This window comes from Taeniopygia guttata, chromosome 1A (assembly GCF_048771995.1).
Source record: "Taeniopygia guttata chromosome 1A, bTaeGut7.mat, whole genome shotgun sequence".
Lineage (NCBI taxonomy): Eukaryota > Metazoa > Chordata > Aves > Passeriformes > Estrildidae > Taeniopygia > Taeniopygia guttata.
Window position 1 is genome coordinate 49,720,029 of NC_133025.1, and position 23,466 is coordinate 49,743,494.

The window sequence follows — 23,466 nt, forward strand, 5'->3', positions numbered from 1 at the left end:
TGCATCTGAAACACACTTTGTGTAGCTTTCTATTACACATGCATGTTTTCCTCTTGCACCTGTTTCTACCACTCAAACATCAAACTATTTAAAGATGGCAAAAGGGAGAGAGGGTGTGGAAAGATGCGATTCATTCTTTGCATTCTCTTCCCCAACACTTGCTGGTCTTTGATTCCCTTTTATGTGACTCGTTTTCAACTTTTTTTTCCCCCTTCTTTCAAGGCACTACAAATTTGCGGCTGGAGAGGAAGGAAAATTTGCATTTAAAGGGTTTTAATAAATTAAAGGCCCTCGGGGAGTTTCCCAGAGAAACTGAACTCAATTAAATCAAGGGCCAGGTCTCGGGCATCACTTCTGCTGAAATAAAACACAACCTCCAGCAAGGACATATCATCAGATGACTAGTTAATATTGGTTCAATGTTTACAAAAATTCTCTCCTCTCCTTTAAAAACATGACAATCCACTTTGGAGCATTTCTACTCCATAGCAACTAAAATAAAATAGAGGGGAGGAAAGGCAAAAATGCAGCCTTCTAAGAACACAACTACAACTCAGGTCTATTCACTGCATGGGGTAAAACCTAAAAGAGTAGCATTAGCTTACATCTCTTTCCATAACCCTGTGAAGACACTCATTTTGTTCCTCTCAATCAGTTCTGCAGCCTTCCCCTATTGTTCTGCTCCCTATTGTTACCTGCAACATGGACCAACAAGGGCACAAACAAACAGCAGCTGCCCATGTCTCCAGCAGCAGTTATATTCTTCCACAGAGGAAAAAGAAATGAGTACAAATGCTCATCAGGAAAATTCCACTAATTTATTAGATGTCTTGTCCTTCGCAGGATAGTTTGAGCCAAACAAGTCTGCATATTTAAATACAAAATATCTTCTGAATCACAGGAGATTCCAGAAATGCCAGAACTCCGAGCTCTCCTCCCTCAACAGAGAATAATCTCTCCCACCCACTTCTCTGCCCAGGCCTGCACTGCATCCACATTAGGGTCTCTGGCCCATCTTCTTCAATGTTCGGTTCAGCTGGAATTAGAGAAAGCAAAGGTCAAAAAATACACAGTGATTGATACAAACTGCTGCTTCCCTCAGCAGACCTTATCCAATGCTTCTAAACTCCTTCCTCTCCAAATCTCTGACAAGAGAGCTCTTGAGCCAATACAGCGTGTCAAGCAGAAGGGGAATAAGTAGAACTCTCCTCTCCAAGACAGCAGAGGAATATGTGGGGAGAAGAGAGGATGCAAACTTGTAGCAGCGGTATCACAACTCTGTGTTAAGTCCCCAAATCTCATAATTTTGCCCTCTGAGTTTCCAGGGCAGAACAACCTCCCTTGGGAGAGAGTGAAGCAGTGACAGAAAGTCACCTCCTGGCCAAACTCAATGCTGAAGCCATCTATACTCCAGAAATCAGAGGCCATTTTCTAGAGCCATAGTTATGAAGTTAGAGATATGATTTTGGTTGTGCTACTGACAGGGACACCACATTTATCTAGAGACAATGGAATCAGCATCCCTGGACAGTAAAACTCGCCTCCTTTTCCACTGTGGCTCAACGGAGCACTTCTCACAAAAACATACCATTTCTCAAAGGCCAGCAGCTGCTGCTTAGAACACCTGCCTTTGCCCAGCGCCTTGCAGAGCCAGGCCGAAGTCCAGCATAGAATTACACAGCTGTCTCTCACACAAGTGTGGACCTTTGAGGGCCTGCACAGCCCAGTGACTGACACATCTTTCCTACAGAGCTACACAGCTCTCCTGCCCAGGCCTCACCTCCTCAAATTTGTGGATCTGGCGGATGAAGAAGTCCCCGTAGCGCCGAGCGACCTTTGTGTCTGCAATATGGATCATGTCCTGGAAAAGAGAACAGGATGAGATTAGGAAAAGGACTGTGCTACTAGCAGGGAGACAGCAAGAACTGCCAAATATAAGGATCAGCCTAAGGAGCTTCACCCCAGCCATGGTACAGCACTACACATATCTAACCTGTGCTAGTTCCACAGCACCCATCCATTCTCCCTGGGCTGCCTTCCCTCATACCTTTGTCTGGGATGGGTCCCCTGTTCACATTGTATTTGCTTCCCACATTCTTATACACTCTGGTGTTGTCCTCTTTGCAGCAGTTTGACAGTTCCAACCCCAGTTCATGCTTCCCTCTTTTCAGTCATGCTATATGCCATGACAGCTGGGCTGAGACATGGCATGAGACCTTGCAAGAAGAGATCTGCTACAAGGACCAAGAACACAGGGTAACCTGGTCTCCTTCCTAGCAAGAAACCTAATGGTTACTGCTACCTTCCTTGACTACAGTCCTACAAGACTCTTTGCTACGCTTCCTGCTGCTGGAGCTTCAAGGCAGATGGTGATAGCTCCACAGTTTATGTTTAGATTCCTCCTAGAGTAGCCACAACTAAATGCTGTTCCAGTGCAAAGCAGACCTGTAACATGACCAAGCAGTACCTCTGCTTTGTCAAACAAAGAAGAGATGTGGGGGACACCTACAAGGACAATCCCATCTGACACACAAGAAGCAGCACTATCTATCACTCAATTATCACTGCCCAGAACACTGACAAGCAGCTCCCTCCGTCCTGGGGAAGTGTTTGTTTTCTAAGTATGTTGACTGACAAAGCTGCCTATGATATCCCATCACTCTTCTTCCACTGACACTCTTTTTATGCAGGGCTAGAACTTCATCGTGGGCAGGCAAGCCCTATAAATGGCAAAGGAGGAAGGAATGTCTCCCACAGAACAGAACTAGGTGCTGCCAATTCTAGAATTTCATGGGTGAAAGAATTTCCCAGCCAGCAAGTGGTCATACCAACCTTGTCAATATAGAAGTCAACCTCAGAGGCAGACTGGAACTCTCCATCCAGGGCAGATATGCCACTGGTCCATACCAGGTTCTTCATCTTGTGCTTGAAGACGAGCAGCTGGATACGGAACTCCTGCTCTGTGAGGTCTAAGAAGCCGGCCAGCTTCGCCACAGGCATGGTGGTGTAGAGCTTGAGGAAGCTACGGATGGTTGAGAGCTGGGCCTGCTGCTGAACTTCATCAGCGAAGACCTTGAGCTGCTGCAGGAAGGGCTCCTTGTGGTAGTTGGGGTGCACATTGTCATAATTGGGCACCACAGGGGAGAGGAACTTGGGGCAAGCGTAACTGAAGAGCTCCTCATAGACCTGCGCGTCGCCCTTCTGCATGCGCAGCATCTTGTCCCCGTACTTCTCGCGCAGCTGCAGGTGGATGCTCTCGTCTATGCGCATGGGGTACATGGTGAGGGCGATGGCCAGCAGCGCGTGCATCTGCTCGTTCTGCTTGTTGATCTGAGACAGAGAAGAGACCCTTGTCAGCACCGCTGTGTGCTAAGGCTTTAGGGTGCCCGAGGGAACTGGCAGCTGTAAAGGAAGATCCTTTACACAAAGCACTGATGGTCCTAATGCTCAAGGGGGACCGCACAAAGAAGGAATACCTCTGGGCAAAGCAAATGGATGAACCAGACATCGATGTTCTTAGAAATAAAAGAGAGGGTGGGCAAGAGGAAGGTACAGAGTAAATGCATCCACAGCAGCACAAAACCCAGAGGTCCAGAAGTGTGTTTGACTGTTTTGGTACAAGAACAGGCAGAGAAGGGAAGGCATATAGTTTAACAACCATCTCCTGGCAAGGGACAGTTGTCAGTGAAGAGAAGACTGAGAAAGAAGATTTATATGGATGTGGGATGAAATGGACAGCTGTGTGGCTGAAACAGACACAACCAAATTTTTGAAGTGTCATGGAATTAAGACTGGCAGCATTTGGCTAAACAAAGGATTAGGAATTAATTGTAAGGATAAAAAGGAGACAGCAGGTAAAACAGGCACCAAAATCAGGAGGTAAGACAGCTTTGGTAGAAAGATAAAGGAGCTTTGTTACAGCCATGTCTGTGAATAATTATCAGATAATGGAAATACATCTGACAAAGGCAGCAACCTGAAGTACAGCACTAGACTAGAAACACAACTAAGTCTGAAGGAGCATGGACAAGAGTATCATCAGCAGCTGATACGCATTAACAACCCTGCCTAAAGCTAGAGTGCACATGGACCTGGGGCGACAGTATGGGGAACACCCAAAGGAACTAGTAACATAGCTAAGAGCAAACATTGCCATCCATGGCAAAGGAGTTCAGAGGATCCCCCAGTCACCATCACCAGCAAAGTCCAGGATAATAGCTGGACTATTAGACATAAGCTACCAGGTGATAGAGGAGGGACGGGAAAGAAGACAGTGGCTTTTTCTTTGGGGAAGTCTAGTCTATTCTATCTCTTACCATCTCATACTTGTAGGTTGTCCTCTGAAACATGCTCTTTGTCCTCTGGATGTAGAGGAGGATGTTGGCAAAGACACGGATGGCATCCTGGTAACGCCGCATCATAAGGTAAGCGAAGCCCACATAGTAATAGGTGGTCACCTGGCACTCAGGCACCCGGGAGTACATGCTCTGAGAAGGAAGGAGTAACATGCTATGTTAGGGGAAACAATCCACACCCCTTGTTAGCCACAATTCAGTCACCTCCGCTTTCACTCCCATCCCAAACACAGAAAGGAGAGGGTTAATTCAGGATACCTCACCTCCCACCCATCCCTGCAGCAGCTTCCTCACTGTTTTATTGGATCATCCCATTTCCTATGTTTTCCAGTTTCAGCTTCCTGCAAAGAGAGGACTCTTGCTCTGTGCCTAACATTGCTCTGCTCAGTTCCCTTTCCCCCTGTTTCACTCCACATCCTGTGCCAGACAGCACATATGTAGATCTGTGCCAAGCCTGGGCTCAAACCCATTGCAACTGAACTTTTATTAGCCACAAGCAGCACTCAATTCTAAGGCAAATACAGCCTAGGTGGGAGCGGGCACAGTGAGAACAGAAGTCAAAAATACAAGAAAGGGCCACTGGAAAAATTAAGAATGGCGTGTTCAGGTAGTTACCACTGCACTACCACTTGTAGTTCCAGCAGTATTCTCTCTAACAACACTGTGTTGCAAAACTCAACAAACCTGCTAAAAAACTGGGCAATTGTGCTGCAACAGCATCAGGCATTATCATATGGCTTGATTTAATGCCAAAGCTCCAGCTGTGCTCAGCCACAAACTCCTGACAACTACAGCAGATACAAACAGTTCCTCAGCTGGAAGATTCAGCACAGCAATTTTTCACCAGCACGCTTCAACAGAGGCATTTGGAAGACTGCAAAAGAAGGGTTAAAACATGTTGCATTACCTTCTTGTTGAGCTCGATGTTCTCCAGCACCTTGATGGCTTGGTAGTAATCTCCCAGCAGAGAGTGCAGACGCAGCAGCCCAACCAAGCTGAAATAGCCCAGCATCTTGTACAGGGAGTGGCGCCCATATTCACCAGCCACACTTTCAGGGTCACCTAAGGGGAAAAAAGGAACCACAATGCCATCCTCCAAGGAAGCAAGCTTCCCTCACAGTACTTTTCTGTTTAAAACAAAGGGAGCAAGGCCTGAAATGTAACCACTGCTACTTCTCACCTAAGGCAAACAGAACCAGTTCCCAGCCAATCCATCCCCTGATTATGGGTTTGATCCAGCTCCCAAACAAAGTTAAGCAACTTGGGTCAAATCAAAGCAAGGAAGCACAGACACCAGTGCTGTTTGGCACCTCCCAAAGCTCACCTCCACTTGTATAGACCTCCAGCTGTCGGTTGATGTTGGATTTGTCAACCAGAGAGTGCAGCACATTAAGGACACTGTGGACATTCCAGATCTTGGGGTTGGAACGAAGGAAATCAATTTCCTCTTCAGACTTTTTAGCTGTTTTACAGCGGTACTGGCTGAAAGACTGGAACTACAGGAAAAAGCAGAGATTCAGTGATGAGCAGCTTGTCTAGAGATGCTCAGGTAAGTGCACTAAGCTTACAACTTGCTCACACAAATGCATTACAATAAACTACAAGTTGCATGGAAAACGTTTCATGTGAGATCACATGGAAATTAAAATGGCAGATTATACCACCTTTAAAGCACCTAAAAGAATTATATGGTATAGAGGGAAAAGGCCAGGAGACAGATTGAAGCAGAAAAGGATCTCTGAAACAACTAGGAAAGGTAACTAAACACAAATTTTCTGTCTGAACAGGTAGAAAAGAGAATGACCAAATTATGTTTTTGCATACACGCATCTTTTTCCCTTATATGTACATGTCCTTTTTGTTCTCAAGATTGACAAGACAACACTTCCAGGCAGCTCTATAATAAAAAGTTACATAGTCTCTAAAGAGCAAAACCAATAGCATTTGAGATCTGTACTCAGAACAGTAAGTGGAAAAACATTTCTTAATGTCAAGATCTTAGACCACAGCTTATTTCAAATCAGGTCATCAATCTCCCAGTGCACACATAAGGGCCCTACTGACTAAAAAAAAACAGAAATTTTGTTCTGAAAGAGAAATAGACACAAAAGCTCAGAACTCCCCAAAGAGCACCCTGTAACTTAAAAATCCGTACAACTACTTCATCCACCTGGCAACACAAGAGTAACGGTGATCAGCAAAGATTTTCAGCTTGCAATAGTACCCTTGCTATGGAAATCACAGCAAGGGAAGAAATGGAAAATTTATGTAACTAATAGAGGAAAAGACACCCCAAAATGGCCCAGTTTTATAATCATTTACCTGGTATATGAATTCATCAATGATATCCCAGAGCCACTGGTTGGGTAGTTCCAGAGGAGCAGGGCCATCAGCATCTGCAGGAGAATAGATGAGAGGGTTAACACCTTCAGCAAGAACAATGTCAGAACTGGAGGAATAGACAAATTAAACACAAAAATTTCCTTGAAATGGGAGTGGGGCAGCAGATGAACAAAGCTTTCAGTAGGGCTAAGATGCAGCTTTGACTACCTCTTCTGCCTTCACTTTCAAAGACTATGAACATGCACAGGGTTAATCTCTAGAGTGTGACTGCTCAGCACCACCAGCTCTCAGAAGCTGCACACAGACTGCAGAGGTTTATCCCAACTGATCCATTCTCCACATGAGGCTTTGCAGAGAGTCACAAACACTAACATTTGCTCCAAGGGGAGTCAACAACAGTAAACAGTTATGAAACACTGCACGTTTTATTTACTGTAAGTTTTCATTTTACTTTTTAACACAGATAGGTGAAGCAGTTCTCAGAAAGACAGAAAGCTAAGTAAGTTTTATTCTTTACAGTATTTCAGAAAGCACTGGAAACTATTTCTGCTTTTTGTGGTTTTAATTCATGGATGTAATTTGCTCTTCATTCAACTCAAACATGCAAAGAGCTTATGCCTTTCCCTCTATTACTTATAAACAAACATGTTGCTGTTCTTCTGACCCTTTGTTCAGCTCTGCCCTCTCCATCTGATCTTTTTCTCCAAAACTCACAAACCAGAAATTAATTGCAGCAACTCACTGAGGATGTAGTTGAAGAGATTGCAGTAATTGTAATAAGACTCAAATCTCTGCTCCAGCGTGGGCCCCCCCTGCAAAGAGAAGTCAGCAGAGTCTGCTTCAAATCAAGCAGGGCAGGAGGGAGTTCATGGGCAACAGCATAAGAAGGACAGTCACAACAGTAGAGGGTCTAGTTCAGGAGTCCTAGAGCCAGTATTCAACCAGGACACCCACCAGCATCGCCCAGAAAACCTGAAACTGTAGCACTGCTGTCCCACAAAACAGGGATGGCTTTTCCTGTACACGCAGCTTCTCCAAGGATATCAAGCAGTCAAACTTCCTATGAATATTCTGCATTAACCTTCCCTGTTCCCCTCTGCTGTTCAGATTCAAGAACTTCCTATTACCTTCACCAGCTTTCCTTCCTTCTCTGCTCATGAGAAGCCTTAATAGATCAACAATTCTGTTTCTGGACATAATTTCTAGACACTTGACCTGCTGGTTCTTGTTTCAGCTGGAGACACTGAGTCTGAAAAACCACTAACAGCACAGGTTGAGAAACCAGTTTCTCCTGCTGAAGCCTGGCTTGGGCAGATAGCAGGCTTTTAAAAGAGTCCATTTCTCCACCTTCTGGTCTACAATAAAACCGCAGTTATTACTTATTTACCCAAAAGTCATGCATCTGTTGAGACTTCTTCCTTTAAGAACCAAGTACTATGACTTTCTCACTGATTAAAGAGGCTTAAAAACAGGCTTGAAAAAAGGCAAAGTTTGTTTCATTTCACAGAGCATTATTCTTTTCATTTCCTCCTTCTCCATCCTTCATGGTATCCATGTTTCCCTTTTCACAAGGCACTCTGATCCCATGTGAGATTTTTCATGACAAATAGTGCACCTTCCTCTTGTGACACCCCTTCCCACTGCCTGCTCATCTGAAGAGGAGCCACAAAGAAACACACATAAGCAATAAAAAGGAAAATTCGGTTACCTTCCAACACCCCCTTCTTCCCTAACTCACTAGACATTACATTTGCTGTTAGAAACAAAGAGCCTCCTGAACACTCAGATCCAGTCTCCTGATTCATCTGAGCTACCAGAGAAACCTGCACACTCATCACCACCAAGCCTGAAGAGACAGCTAATGAGCCTCAAACAGACAATCAAGTCTTTCTTGCTTTTCAGCAATCAGTGAATCCTTACTAAACAAACAAAAAGCAAGAATTTTAAGCTTCCCTAAAATCAGTGTGACTTACAGCTCATGAACCCATCCAATCCTGCCTTGCAAAGATTAGGGGACCACTGATACTGTAGTGGCAGCAAGACTCATCAAGTTTGCTGGCACAGAGAAGCCAGCATGCAGCCCACAAGAAGCCACAGGGCCAATACTCACGCTGACTTTGGCGTAGATGTGCCTGTAGTACAGCTCCTTGTATAGGATCAGGAAAACTGCATCTGGAAAAGATGACAGAAGAGGACATTAACAAGCCACAAGGCCTAGGAGCCTCCTGCCAGAACAATGAAAGGAGGCACAAAAAGACACTTCGTTCAAGTCTGACTTCTTGCCAGGCATCTGCTGAAAGAGCTGCCAGAATGAACAAAGGCGACCGACTCAGGCAGCAACAGCGCTGTGCACCTGATAACTCAGGGTCAGGAGAAATTCAGTTCCTTCTTTCTCTGACAACCCAAGGGAAAGTGGAAAGACTCACCATTTCCAACCTGAGGAGCAATGGCCTCAGCCTCTGGCCATGGAGTGTTCTTAAAAAACCTTTCTGTCAGTTTTGTCCAGCTGAAAAACAGATACACATGAGGTATGAAAATCCACGTTTCACGCAGTATGACAGTGCTGCAGTCAGAGATGACAACAGAGAGAGGCCTTGGTCTTGATGAAAGCTGAGCAGCACCACTAACCCCTGTTAGTAAATCCAATGTTGAAGCAAATCATGAGAATCACAAACTGAGCAATAAGACTGCAATTTATCTCCCAGGCATGAAACACACGTGTACGTCACTTCCACACTCCCTTTATGTCAAGCTGCCCCAGCTACAAGCAGGAGTGGAAGTAACTGCTGGGAAGAGACACAAAAGCTATACCTCACAGATTTTTGCAAACTGCCAGACTAACACCACTGAGAGCCCTCTTTGCAGCCTCCCTCCCTGTTAGGCCAGGGCTAACACTTCCCTTCAGACAAATCACAACTCGTCTATACTAACATTGGCCTAATGGGCTGGTAATACCAAGGTATTTTTTTTCACAGTTACCAAACAAAACCCGTTTCAGAGAAAGCCCAAGTTCGGAACAGCACAGGTAGCAGCCTTCCCTTTTAACAGCATCGCAGTTAAAACAGTGATTTCCATCTGTTGGAAGTACCTGTTCTCATAAATGTCCTGGATCTCGTACACCTTCTGGTCAATAACATCACTGGAAACGCGGCTGGCCTGGAGCTCATACACCTTCTGGTCAATGAGATCTGACACCGTCTTGTGAAAATACTGAATGAAGTTTTTGATCACTTCGGGGATCACCTGGTAGGTCTGCTGTTCGTACTGGCGCTCGTAGGCCAGGTCTTGCTTGGGGTCTCCTGCGGAGAAGGAGGAGCAGTGAGGCAGCGCCGCACGGCCCGGCCCGGCGCAGGCAGGCCCGGGGCGCGCGTGGGGCGCTCACACTCACCCGTGTGCATATCATAGTCGTTGGAGTAGGCGTAGGGGTCGTAGGCAGCCTGTGGGGAGAGGGCGGCAGTGAGTCCCCGCGAACCCGGACCCGAGCCCCGCGCCCCCCAGGCCCGCAGCCCGCACCTCGTTGTCGTAGTCCTCCCCCGGGTAGGCCATGGCGGCGGCGCGGCGCGGAGAGCGCTCCGGGCGGAAACGCGGGCCTGCCGCGGGGCGGGGCGACAGGGGCGAACGGAGTCCTTCTGTTGGCTACAGCAAGTGCCTGTCTTCAGACGGCTGGGCCGGCCGCGCCCTTCTGTGTCTGACTGGAGAAGGCAGCTGCCCGTCAGGCTCTCCCGGCCCCTGCCCGCCGCGCCTCTCCCACCCGCTCCCTGCACATTGGCTGCACCGCGGGCTGTGCCGCCGGTGGCATCCCGCCCCTCCCGGCCCGGCCGTGACGGGATGGAGGGCGGCGGCGGGGCTGGCGCGGGGCCGGGGCCGCAGTCGGAGTCAGAGCCGGGGCTGGAGTCGGAGTCACAGTCGCAGCCGCGCATCGCGCTGCCGCCGCTCGGAGCGGACGCACCCCTCGGTTACCTGCACGTCCTGTGGCAGCGGGAGGAGCCCGCGGGCAAGATCCCGGCCCGCCGCCTGCGCAGGGCCGCCCGCCTCCACCGGCGGCTGGGCCCCACGGGCAAGGAGGCGCACGGTGAGCGGCGGGGTGGAGCCGCGGTCCCGCGGCGGAACCTCCGCTCTGCGGCCGGCCCCGCACGGGCTGCGGCAGGCAGGGAGGGAGGGAGGGAGGGAGGGAGGGCGGCTCTGTTCCGTGCCCGTCCCTGCCGGGGGAAGGTGCCCGTCAGGAGCGGCCGGCTTCGGGAGGAGACAGGAGAGCCATTCTGTCCTGGTGACTTGATCTGCTTCCCATTCTCTGGAGCCTGATTTGGCCCCGCACATGTGCTCGAGCACCGGGGTGGAATGTTTTAGTAGGGAAACGTGCCTTTTCCCTCTGTACTTTCCAGTAATTGCTTTATTTCCTCCATAGCTCTGAAAAGGCTGCGTGAAGCTGCCAATAGCAACGATTTGGACACAGGTAAGGCTTCTGTCAGTCCCACTTGGGACCTCTTATTGGAAGGGCATTATCTCAAAGGCTCTTACTTCAGGAGAGGAGGAAGTGGGTGCAGATAGTTTGTGGTCAGGATGCTTTAGATGCTTCAGATGTAGAAAAGGCCTTTTTAAAACCCCGGTTTGTTCTCCAAGCAGAGTGGGGCTGGTTATCGTTTTCACTTTTCCCCTGCACCTGGTTCATAGTGTTAGTTTTCCATCTGCCTGGACCTAAATCATCACTGTACTGTCTCAGCTGTTTTGGTATATTCTTTTGCCCAGTTGCTAGCAGCAAGAGAATAATGTTTTGATTTAGGTGAAAAAGTTATGATTACCTAAGCCATACCCTGTATCATGAGGCAGTGTGACCCAGTAGATTAGAACCAGGGCCAGAGCTGGACTCTTCTAGTTTCTGCAAAATTCCCTTGTGATCCATAAATTCTGCTTTCCAGATGTCCAACCTCAACACTACATCTTTCTCTCTCAGGCTTTGTTAATTGAAGCATATCAGAGTTAGTTTATCAAAACTTAAAGTTTTAGTAATTTTTGCAATCTGTGCTCCTACAAAATGAACTTAATGACAACTTTGCTAGATGCTGGCTAAGAACAATAAAAGAATAACACACTATTTATAATGAATTAATATTTATTGATTATGACTAAGCAATCTACTTAAAAGGTAATTAAAAACATTAGCTAAAATTACTAAAAAGTTCTGACATTTCCAAAAATTCCCCGCTTTGGAAGTGATCTTAAATTTCCTTTATGATTACTTCCACTTAAATCGTTGACTATTTAGCAAAACTTAAGACATTAAAATGCAAAAATTTTGCTTGTAATTCCAAATGAAATTGTAGATCAGGGTATTATCTCTTTTAACAATATCTTAGTAACTTCTCTTGCTTTGTTGATGCACGTGGCTATCCAAAAAATGTGTCAGCTAAAACCAATATGTATCAATGTCCCTCTTGTCAAGGTAACTCAGAAAAATCTATTTGCCTATAAACTCCAGGACAGTTTCCTCTTTTTGTAATCTCTAAAGGAAGTCTTTTGTAGGGCTGTGGATTGTGTTGCAAACTTATACACTTATTGACTACACTTTTGATTCCTGGTAGTTTTACACTAATTGCTTGATGTTTCAAGTTATCTCTCATAGCTTCTGCTCCCCAGTGTGTTTCTCTGTGTTTATCTTTGGCTGCTTCTCTCATCACTGCTTGAGGTACTATGTCATTCCATTTCTCTTTCTTTTGGCAATATAACATCAACTCTAAAATACCATTTTGGTGTCAAATACCATGAACTGGCCATTTTCCTTGATTATCTAATAGATAATGTAGCCACCAGAGAATACAGTATGCTATTACCAGTTAAAGAATTGTTTTTAAATGCTTTCCAGTGCTGCAAAATACAACCTAAAGGCAAACATTTGCGTATTCCCACTCTTCCTGGGCTCGAGAAAAAAAGGGAAGCCCACAGTAAATAGAAATTCCAGCAATGACAAAAACACGACACGAGAGAGCGCTCCGTGCACACCAACACAATCCCAATCAGGACGGCAGGAGCAGCCGCTGTGCTAATGCCAGGAGAGGGCTCTGAGCAAACCACCCTCGCTTTAACAATTTACATTACCCAAAACCGAACACTTAGTACACACCAAATGCACTAAAATTCACAATCAACATACAATGGCTTCAACGCTCTTACAGCCAATGAATTTTCATACAGACTCAATTTATGCTTATGACACACTCACGTTACCACACACTTACATTTTCCAACACTAACAGATACCATAGGCTTAAATAAGCAGAAATATCTGGGCAAAGCCCTTCCACAACGTGGCTCTTCATGCAAGCAGCACTGTCTGACTAATTTGTGGGCAAAGCAGAGGGTGAAGACTCAAACAACACCATTTGATAGTCACTTATATAGTTTTACAATTAGAGTTTTCCAACTAGACAGTGGGACTCAAACACAATTCCATTAATATTCACTTACAGAGTTTTACACTAACTTTAATAGAAAATAGCCAATTATATATCATCACTTTCTTAGCTCTATGTTAGAGAGTGCAAGCTTATGATTAGGTATACCTTTTTAAACCTTCAGTAATGTCTTAATAAATTCCCAGGTTTTTTTGCCTTGAACTTGCCTGGCTCAGAGGATTAAACATTTTCCCTGAAAAAAGTCTTTCAGTGTGCACCAAAGTCCTTAGTCTGTGAATATCAAATGTGTTGTCTCATCTGGGTCACCAGTAAATTGTTACTAAATCCTTCTAAATTGTTGGGGTAAATAAACCCCTCTAACACTTTCTTTATCGTGTTAGTGCGTAAGATGTTACATTGTTGTTGGCTAGGAGGGATTTATGTGGCTCACTAAATTCTGACCTCCACTCAGATATAAAACTTCTTCATTTATTTACATTTTTTAGCAAACAAATAAATTAATGTTCATTGGTTGTAAATTGCATAATTCTCTTCTATTAGTTAGTACGCTGTCCTCTGTGGGGTATTGATTTCTCACTTCTCATGCTAGTTAGTCTATATTTTTAGTATCTTTCTCCTCTGGTAGGGACTTTCCAACACATATACTGAGCTGGAAAGTCTTTGTTAGTCCCTTCTTTATCTTCTGGTTTCTTCACAGTCCTTGTGGTCCATAAAGTCTACATTTCAGATGTCCAACCTCAACCATACATCTTTCTCAGGTTTTGTTCATTGAAGCATATCAGAGTTAGTTTATCAAAAGTTAAAGTTCCAGTAGTTTCCCCAAGCTGTGTTCCTACAAAAGTACATGATGACAGCTTTGCTAAATACTGGCTAAGAATAATTTAAGAATCACACACTATTTATAATTGTATATCTAGATTATTATTTACTAGAGCTATTAATTTAAAAGTTAATGAAAATCACTAACTAAAATTATTTAAAAGTTATATAATTTCCAACAGGAAGATGAAAGAAGGCAGTTTTATGGAAGTCTTGGTTTCAATCCACTTTGGATTTGATAGATAGGTTCCCATATTTACAGTCCTCTTGTGTTTTGTTTACTCTGCAACTTGAGGAAGTGTGCTATGATCAATTTATTTTTCAGCAACAAGTAAACATCTTTGCTGTTTCCTGTGGTGGCACTGGGTGGAGAGGTTATGTCATTCCTACTTGGTTCAGGGGAAGAGTAGCTAAAGTGTTCCAATTATTGGTTCTCACTGGGGCACTGTCAGTCTCCCATTCTTTCTTCTGAAGTGTCAAACATTCCATGTTAACGCCACTTCCATCATTTTAGGTGTTCTTGTCAGTTCTGTACCACACTTGAAGTAGGATGTGTACAGGAAGAAATTAAAAGGTGGCTGTAATTCTGGAAGCTGAGATGAATGGTGGCTTTCAGTGGCCTGAAACTGTCTTGACTGTTGTAGAATATGCTGTTTGAAGATTTCAAAATACTGTGAACCTGTCAGCACTTTTAACAGCTATGGAATGAGCTCTACTTTACACACCAGATAGTATATCGGGATGATCTCAAAACAACAGAAGTAACAGCCCTTACAGATGCCTCTAACACATGTTGCTGTAGGTGCTATTTTTATGCCCCTAATCTTTCCACCCTTTACTGATCTCTTTGCTCAGCTCTTGGCAGGTTGGTACATTCCCCTGCTTGCTTCCCAAACTGTGGCCACCACTGGTTAGGAAGGGGTGTAATCAAAACAGGTGTGAAGAATTGGTTTTTCTCACTGCCTGTGGTTACACTGTGAAACTTCTCACCACAAGTCCACGTAAACGTCAAAAGTTTACACAGGTGCAGAATATGACCATGTAAATCCACAGGTAAAGCCTATGGAGGGGTAGTGAGCACAGGATGCTAATTCTAGCTTGGGAAGTGCCTGAGATGCAGCTGACTAAAACCAAGAGTTTTTACCACATCCTTCCTATGCCTTTGTATTCTTTAGGTATTGGCTGCTGATTGTCCTTGGAGCTTGAAAATTTGTGTAGGTGGATCTTTAGCTGTTAGAGCTGTTGGCTTATCTTTTATGGCAACATGTGGAAGGTGGTGAAGGCTGAATCAGAGGGTGGAGGTTATGCTGCTTAGGCTGGTTCTGCTGAGCTAGGATAGTGGTAGCAACTGGTTCAAGTCCAGTTGACTTAGCAGCTGACAGCACGTGTATCTACCCCCAAAAGAGCAGATAGCATTACCTCTCTGATCAGGTGCCCCTTCAGCTTACCTGCTTTCTTCTCCTTGGGTCTGTCAGTGCAGCAACTCTTGGAGGATGGAGCTGACCCCTGTGCTGCGGACGACAAAGGCCGGACAGCCCTGCACTTTGCCTCCTGCAATGGCAACGATCACATCGGTGAGTGGGGGGTGTGGTTCTCCAGCCTCTCTGTGGCAGGGATTTTGAAGGATCCTTTTTATTGTGCTTCAGCACCTGTCAGAAATTGCTCTTTTCTGTTCCTTTTGTGTCAAAGTTGCCAACTCTGGCCCCAGGGTTTGCCATGTCTGCCTGCTGGCAGGGGAGCAGAACCTCCCAGCTCTAGGACTGTACTGGTGCAGAGGGAAGAGTGTCCTTCCTCCCAGTTCTTTGCATCAGAGAGCCCAGGAGCAGTGGCCCTGCATGGCTTTGTGCTGGGTCCTTCTGCATTGATGTGCAAACCCCTGCCTTGTAAAGAAGCTGATGAGCTGAACAGAAGCCTGGTGACTGCCACATGCACCTGTGGGCCTGACCTGTGGGCCAGAGGGAAGGGACTGACGTGTCTCTGTTTCCTTGTTTCTAGTCCAATTGCTTCTGGACCATGGGGCTGACCCAAACCAGAGAGATGGGCTGGGCAATACTCCCTTGCACTTGGGTAAGTGCCACACAGATGACCTTTGCATGCAGAGGAGTGAGGTGAGAGCCTCCTTACTGTTCCTTTCCTCTCCACCTTCCTGTTGCCTGTGCCTCAGGGAATGCATCTCCAAATTTAAGCACCTAGGAGGGACTCTGCACTTCATTAGATTCACGCCTCACAAATGTTTAAAGTCAAAAAAGAAGGTTTAAAAAAATTGATTTCCATCCCTCTGCCAGCCCTAAGGAGCGCAGATAGAGTTCCAGATAGAGTACTCAGGATTGAGTGGGTGGGTATCCTAGCATTTGGGCTGTTCCTCTTTCCCCTGGCAGAGAAGCCCTCAGGGAAGCAGCAAGCTCTGTGCTTGAGCAGAAAACTCATTTTTGTTTGTACCTCTGAGTTGTGTGTCCTGTGTTTTCCCTCCCCAGCTGCCTGCACGAACCACGTTCCTGTCATCACCACGCTGCTTCGTGGAGGTAACATTTCCTCTATAACAGTTACAGCCTGTTCCCTTCCTGCCCCGTTGAAACTCCCCAGGGACACCAAATCCTGATGACAGACCTTACTGTCCCTGCTCGTGCATCTTGCAGGGGCCAGAGTTGATGCCTTGGATCGAGCTGGCAGAACCCCACTGCACCTTGCTAAATCAAAGCTGAATATCCTGCAGGAAGGATTCTCCCACAGCCTGGAGGCTGTACGCCTTGAAGTGAAACAGGTAAAAGAAACAGCTCCATATTCTCGTAAGGGGGTGCAGCCTCCGGCAGCCTCCTGCACCCTTAAATGCCTGTCTGTAGGCTCTTAACTGCTGTGGGAAGAGTTTAACTTCCATTTTCAAAGACCTCCCTTTTTCCCCAGCCTCTACTTTAATTTTTTCCAGGGCCTCCCTTGGCTCTGGTAAGCTAAGGATGCATTGAGTGAATTCTTGTGCTGTATGGAGAATACTGTTTTCTTCAACCATGATGTAAGAGATGCCTTGTGGCAGGAGAGGGACCACAGCCACAAGGCTATAGCTGTGCCATACACATGCTCTGTATTCCTAGCACACTCTACCCTGCTGCAGAATGTGGAGGCATAGCACATAGCATTTGCAGGAAAGCACTCCTGGGCCTGCAAATGCATGGGGCATGGGCCTCCCTTCAGGAGCCACATAGACACAAGGATTTTTATCCTCTGTGCATGAGCAGATCCTGCTGGAATTAGAAGTCCCTGCTCCTCACAGTGAGAAAAGCTAACTAGCCATAAAGAAAAGTTTGGTGCTTTCAGGGCTAGACTTTGTGCTGCTTCAGCTGGGCTTATCTCTTTTTCCTGTTCTTAACCAGGCACAAGGATCACAACTAATCCATCTGTCACTGGTGAACGCTTCTGGTGACTCATTGCAGTCTGATGATGCTGCCATTAGTGCCATGTAATTGTTTTGTCTGGGTTCCTCTCTAAGGGTCATGTACTCTGCCATGTGCTGCAGCTTCAAGGCTGTGTGCTTGGCCATTTAATTTTTCCCGTAGAAACACTCGAGTCTGGTGCAGCTCTCTGATGTTTGCTTCTTATGCCTGTTTGTTTCAGATTATCCAGATGTTGCGGGAATACCTGGACCGTTTGGGGAGGCATGAGCAGAAGGAACAGCTGGATGACCTCTGCTCCAGGCTACAGATGACTAGCACAAAGGAGCAGGTAGGCAGCATTGAGCTACTCTGACTCACCTCCTTGCATTGGGACTCCTGCATTTAGGAGAATGCAACTGCATGAGCAATGGGGCATTGAAGACGTGGTTCTTGCTCACATTGAGTCAGGTGGGCAAGTTACATGATGGCTCATGGTACTCCTTTAGGTGAAAATTCAAAATGCAGAAAGCATCACAGGGCCAAGCAGCAGGGAAGCTGAGGATCAGATGGGCTGAGGATACAGTCAGTGTAAAGCCAGGATCAGCACAACCACACAGGGTTGCAGGGCCTGGGGTTTTTTTCCTACAAAAGACTAGAAACAGGCTGTGAGGAAATAGCCCTGATACCATATTTGAGTTTTGGGCAATGTAGCAACATGGTTGTATTTTAAGGACTGGCTAAATCACATAGAATGGATGGAGGTCAAGCATCACCTCCTCAAGAATGGAGAGAAGCTCCCATTGCCTTAGATTAGGGCTTGTTTGATGATGAGGATAGTAGGCCTTCTGCATGATTGTTGGCACCAAAAGGATCCTGTCCTAGTATAAGTTCAGCATGGGCATTACTGGCAATTCTAGTGCAAGGGTGGTACCTGCTGCATGGGGCTTTCTTCTCTGGGGCTGGATGGCTGCACAGCTGCATTCCCCTCCCTGATGGTCATCTATATTCTTTCAGGTGGATGAGGTTACAGACCTCCTGGCCAGTTTCACATCACTCAGCCTGCAGATGCAGAAGATGGACAACAGGTAATGGGCTACCAAATCATCTTCCTGAAGCGGCAGGAGAAGCCTTAGAGAGGAAAGGAAGCTGAAGTTTCCTTCTCAGATCACTGACTAAACATTGCTGCCAGCAGCCATTCCTGCCCAGACTGACTCTCCAATGGTGCTCAGACTGTTCCTGGGGAAGGCAGCAGGCTTTGCACAACAAAGGCAACAGACAAGAATGCTGCAGCTGTGACTTTGGGGTAAAAGAGCTGCTCTACTTTTTACCAGATGGGCTGGCGATGAATAGGGTACCCTTTCCAGAGATATTTTGCCTTCTCCTAAATACATCAGCTCTGACTAGTGCACTCAGCAGCTGGCCAGCATCACAGAAATGCTTGGAACAGGCACCTTTTTCCACCTCCATGCTGCTCAATTGCATGAGGGAGAAAGTGAATGCCTTGAACAGCAGAAGGCTTTGTGCTATGAGAAGAACACACATTTAATTCTGCATGCTAGAAGCTGAGCAAACATTCTGCCTTAGGAAATATGCACTGAGGCTTAATCCTCACTGTCTGCAGAGCCTGCTGTCAGAGGGCAGAGAATGTGTCTGGTTACAAATGGGATACAAAATTTTTCGTGGCTAGACTAACACCTTTCACTGGACCCATTTTTTAAGTCTGCTGCAAGTTAGTGCTTAAATATTACAGTGTAACACTTCCAAAAAATACCCAAGTACACAGCTAGCAGGTTAAATCTGTCCTGTTGCGAGCATAAGGATTGGAGTGTGACAGTCTTAATGCAGTTCTAGTCAGACATCTACATCTTGCAAAAAAGCCCCACCTTAACTAACATTTGTGTTTCCTGTTACTGGCAGTCTCAGGCAAGAGGTCCAGTTGTGACAGGAGGTATTGTAGACTCAGCTGTATTATTGGGCTAGGATGGAGATGGATTTACCTCTGCCTCAGCAGCACCAAACCCATTGCTCAGCCAATCTATATCTCTTGCTTGTCATGGAGAACCTCAAGTGAAGTGTGAGAAATGAATTATGGCTTATGCTGGGAGCCTGAAGTGATGCAGCTATGAAGGATGCAGGGAAATGCTCTTGCTGCTCTCTCACTTCTGCCCACTGTAGTTAGCAATGAAGAGTTGTTGTGGAGCAGGGATCCAGGAAGTCTTGTTGATAGGGCACCAACAGCAACAGGGTGACAGGAACATGTCAGTAGTGATCTGAGTTCCCACCTGTGTTCCACACCATGATGTGCTGATAGCCACACCTATCCTACAGCATGGGAGTCACTGGTTTGAAAGAGTTTATTATAAAGATTCAGCTTAAATATGCAGCAGCCACAGTTTGGAGCATTTTTCAGAGATACTTAGGTCAGCATACTCTCTGATATCTGCCTCTTGTCCAGAAAGAGGCTAAGTGGACCTCTGTTCAAAGCTGAGGTACCAGAAATAGGCATGGCTTTTAGATGGGTTCATCTGTGGGTTGCTGGAGGACGCAGCTGGGAGCAGCAGTCTCATGGCTGGGCTAGAGCTGTCACTGTGCATACTGATACTTCATTGTGATGTGCTGGATGGGAAGGATGCTGAGAGGGTGAGAGACAATCTGACCTTTTTGTATTTTCAACTTCAATAAAATCCTGTCAGCCTTTTATGACTCCTCAGCCAAGTTCTCTTTTTCAGAGCGGCCCATTCCTCTTTTTTATGTCTGTTCCAGGCCCCATGCACAGCACTGGACTTGGTAACTGCTACTCTCATACCTGGCCCTCAAATCAGAAGTGACAACACAAAGTTGTTTGAGTGCAATCATCACTCTATTACGGCCTGGGGTTCCCAGTATCAGACCCCAGCTGCCGTAGGTTTCCCTGGGCTGATAAACACAACCTGTCCAGGTCCCTCAGGCAAGCTCCCAGCCGAAGGCAATCTTAGCAAGCAGCTCATCTCTTAAGTGAGATCAGCTCTTTGGTGATTCAGCTCTTCAGTGATTTAAGTGCCCCAGGCAGACTCGTGGGGAGAGAGAGGAGAAGGCTGTATGCAGTTCCACAGCAGTGCCTTTATTGGCAGCTCCTGCAAAGGGTTTCACTGGCAGCGCTTCTGCTGAACTGGGCAGAAATGGGGTTTTATATAGGGTACAGGGGTGTTGGAAATTGGTCCAATATTAAGGGTCGAGGCGAATATGACCTGTAGTCTTACAGAGAGATAACGAGGGTCTGAAGGCAAAAGAGGGGCTTCTTTGGTGCAGTCATCATGACTAGGCATTTCTTGTCTTAGGCAAGTGACCGCCAGGGAGGCCTTGCAGGGCCTCTGGCTGCTACACCACTCTGTTTGCAGATCGAAGTACAGGGTTGCTGGCTGACCTTTTCTGATCCTGACATCCACAGCCAAGAAATCCAAATTTAAAATCTAGGTAGTTGCTGTGAAACTGTACAAACAGAGGAAAGAGACTCCCAGCAGGAGTGCTTCAAGCTAGAAGATGAGATATTTTTCAGAGAGGAAAAGCAGCCTTGCCCAGTGGCAGAAGTTGTGCCTTGCCCCATGCCGAATAAAATGGCTGTGCTGTGAAGAGACAGCGAGAGGATAAGGGGCTGGGGAGGGACATCTGGGCAGAGCAGAGAACTTCCAGCGTGGCCCCTATGTGAGGAGCAGGTGACCTTCATGCCCAGTCTTTACTGAACTTGTTTCTTCCCGTCTTTACAGCCCAGTCTTGATGTCCACATACAATCAGTTGCCAGCGCTTCTGCCCTCAGCAGCCTTGTTGCTGAGGAGACCATTAAGGTGCCTGAAGAGCACGTGGCTAAAACGCTCTTTATCCCTGCAGTTACTTTAGTTGCTGATGTTATCTCTAAGTAGACACCTCTTACAAGCTTGCCTCAAGCCCAGGAACACATCTAGCTGAGACTGAGAATGAAGCTTTTAGTCTCGGCACACGTGATGTTGTCCACAGCTCTTCAGGCTCTTTTCTTGCCTGGTGCTGGGGTTTTTCTTAACAGCTCCTGACAGAGGGAAAAGGTGGGGGTGCTGCAGCCTGCCAGGAGCGATTGTCTTGCTTCTTTTGCCACCCTGCTCCGACCATGGCAGGAGAGGTAATAAAAAACCAAATGGTTATAGGAAGTCTTGCCACTGCTTTAGCTGTAATACCAGGTAAGAAAGAGAAAAACACATCTGATTTTCAATGGAGAAAAAAAATGTATCATGTAGGAATTGTATTCTATGAATCACCACAGTCAATTCTGCTTTCCTGCCTCAGGGCTTGACGCTGTGGGCTGCCCTGAGCCATACCATGTGTTTGGCACTGGATGGAGAAAAGTTTTAGGTTTCTTTGCATCAGCCAGTCATACCCAGAGCCTTAACTACCCTGTCATGCTCAGCAGCTGTATCCAGAATGAGAATTAGGTGCTGGGCAGGGAAGAAGCTGTTCCAGAGAAAGAGAAAACATGGCTTCCCCCTGTGCTGAGAGCTGTAGACTGGCACTGCCTGGTTTTCTTTCTTCTTCTGGCATAGAGGCTTCAGCTTCTCCCAGCAGCTTTTCTCTGTCCTTGCACCCTGTGCCACAGATTTCCCTGTACAACCTGTGAGGCTGGTAGCAGTTTTCTGCATCTCCCAGAGGTGTCTGCTGCAGTAATTGAGAATGGAAACAACAGCACAGGTTTCCCTCTGCTATTTATTTTGCCATTAGAATCAGTCCAAACTCCTCATTTTCTTTGTGCTACACTATCAAATGCACCCCCCAGATCCCTTCCTGGGCAATGATTAGTCCTTGTTCTCAGGGCCATGGTATCAACTGGGACTTCAGGCTTTGGTTCCCTCTCACCACTATCTGACCTCCAAATACACTCTATTTGCCCACCTAATTCAGAGCATGTGATCTGCAGAATTCCCAGCTATTGAACCCAGCAGCAACCTCCCTGGCTCTGAGGCTGCTGCTGTACTGTGAGAGACAACCAAAACCAGCCAGACTGAGGATCTGCCCTGAGAGCCTGCTTGTGTCTCACAAAGGAGCCATAGCAGAAGCAACAGCTCTGACAAGGCCTCCCAAGCAAAGCTGCATGGATGTTACTAAGCAAATGACCTTTCTCTGGAGCAGCTACTTCACCCACACAATTGAGTGCAAAGCACACACTGCAATGTGTGTGAAAATCAAGAATTTGTTCAGCTCTTCGGCAGCCAAAATAATTAATCTCCAACAGCTAAACTCATTTGCTTCCTCCACCTTTGCCTTTCCAGCAGACTTCAAATCCAGCACAGCAATTATCTGTGCTGCTAAGGAAGCCACATGAAGCATCTTTGACAAATTTCTCACCCTTTCATCCACTTCCTTTGCTCACTCTGTGAGCAAAGGTCTCTTCCATCACAGAAAGATACTTAAAAAAAGATGCCTTCTTCATGCATTGTGCCTGGCCATCCTTGGGGAGCTGCTCTGGGCAAGCCAGGACCCATGGGGTGACTACATGGAGGAATCAACAAGTTTGGATGAGGAAGATAATAAAGGAGATATGGAAAACAGCATTACTCTGGGGTTTTTAAATGAAATCTCTGAGAGGGGAAGAGAGCACATGGAAGAAAAATAATCAGCTGGCAACCTGCTAAGGCTGATGAGCAGCTAAACCCAAAAGCAAATAAGCAGAATTCCCTTCCCAGAGTTGCCAGATTTACGCACAGGGTCATAAGCAGGATGAGCTTCTTGACACCTGGGCCTGGCACCTCCCAGTATGTCAGGCTCATGTCACACATGCCAGGGAGATGCCAGACATCAGAATCAGCACGCAGTTGGCAGGACTAAGTTACTCCACAGAGAAGAGCTGATGCTTACCCCCAGACGCAAAGCTCTGACCTACTCACACCTCTCCCATTTCATCTACCCTGTTCCAGATCTTGGAACAGCTGCACTCTACTGATGTGGCAAACCAGCCCCTGCAGGGTTAAAGATGTGCTTGTCAGCCTGAGCGATAAAAAGTAGGATAGAAAATAAGAGAAAAGAGTCATTAATTAAGGTAAGAAGCTGGGAGCAGAGACTGCAGAATGCCAATCAGTCTGGAGAGAAGGCTCAGTGGAAAGCAGCAATCAAACTCCTTCAGTTTTAATTAAATCTGTCTCTCTATCAAGGATGTAACATCTTTGCTTCACCTCT

The 23,466-nt window shown here is 46.4% G+C and overlaps 2 protein-coding genes across 3 annotated transcripts; one reads left to right on the forward strand and one right to left on the reverse strand.

The window, feature by feature from the left end:
• Positions 1 to 799: 799 nt before the first annotated feature.
• On the reverse strand, positions 800 to 10,337 carry EIF3L (eukaryotic translation initiation factor 3 subunit L). Of its 2 annotated transcripts, XM_002198882.7 has the most exons (13): positions 10,212 to 10,337; positions 10,087 to 10,135; positions 9,787 to 9,997; positions 9,125 to 9,204; positions 8,809 to 8,870; positions 7,441 to 7,510; positions 6,678 to 6,751; positions 5,680 to 5,851; positions 5,263 to 5,417; positions 4,317 to 4,487; positions 2,833 to 3,330; positions 1,781 to 1,861; positions 800 to 1,036 (listed from the first exon to the last, which is right to left on the reverse strand). In XM_002198882.7, the coding sequence occupies exons 1-13, from the start codon at positions 10,242 to 10,244 to the stop codon at positions 998 to 1,000; spliced, it is 1,695 nt and encodes a 564-aa protein (XP_002198918.1). In that variant the 5' UTR covers positions 10,245 to 10,337; the 3' UTR covers positions 800 to 997. The 2 variants fall into 2 exon arrangements, with proteins under 2 accessions (XP_002198918.1, XP_030118883.1); XM_030263023.4 differs by lacking the exons at positions 9,125 to 9,204; positions 10,087 to 10,135; positions 10,212 to 10,337 and having other exon boundaries at positions 9,787 to 9,996.
• A 60-nt stretch (positions 10,338 to 10,397) lies between these two features.
• Positions 10,398 to 19,990, forward strand: ANKRD54 (ankyrin repeat domain 54). The gene is made up of 8 exons (XM_002195866.7): positions 10,398 to 10,770; positions 11,104 to 11,151; positions 15,403 to 15,501; positions 15,923 to 15,994; positions 16,402 to 16,449; positions 16,564 to 16,688; positions 17,534 to 17,641; positions 18,307 to 19,990. The coding sequence occupies exons 1-8, from the start codon at positions 10,527 to 10,529 to the stop codon at positions 18,379 to 18,381; spliced, it is 819 nt and encodes a 272-aa protein (XP_002195902.5). The 5' UTR covers positions 10,398 to 10,526; the 3' UTR covers positions 18,382 to 19,990.
• The last annotated feature ends 3,476 nt before the right edge of the window (positions 19,991 to 23,466 follow it).

Excerpts from the sequence above, each read along its gene's own strand:
- EIF3L (XM_002198882.7), bottom strand. The coding sequence starts at position 10,244 with ATGGCCTACCCGGGGGAGGACTACGACAACGAG. Across the intron at positions 3,331-4,316 it reads CAACCTACAAGTATGAGATG|ATCAACAAGCAGAACGAGCA; the intron begins GTAAGAGATAGA and ends TCTCTGTCTCAG. Across the intron at positions 1,037-1,780 it reads AGATCCACAAATTTGAGGAG|CTGAACCGAACATTGAAGAA; the intron begins GTGAGGCCTGGG and ends CTCTAATTCCAG.
- ANKRD54 (XM_002195866.7), top strand. The coding sequence starts at position 10,527 with ATGGAGGGCGGCGGCGGGGCTGGCGCGGGGCCGGGGCCGCAGTCGGAG. Across the intron at positions 16,689-17,533 it reads TACGCCTTGAAGTGAAACAG|ATTATCCAGATGTTGCGGGA; the intron begins GTAAAAGAAACA and ends TGTTTGTTTCAG. Across the intron at positions 17,642-18,306 it reads TGACTAGCACAAAGGAGCAG|GTGGATGAGGTTACAGACCT; the intron begins GTAGGCAGCATT and ends ATATTCTTTCAG.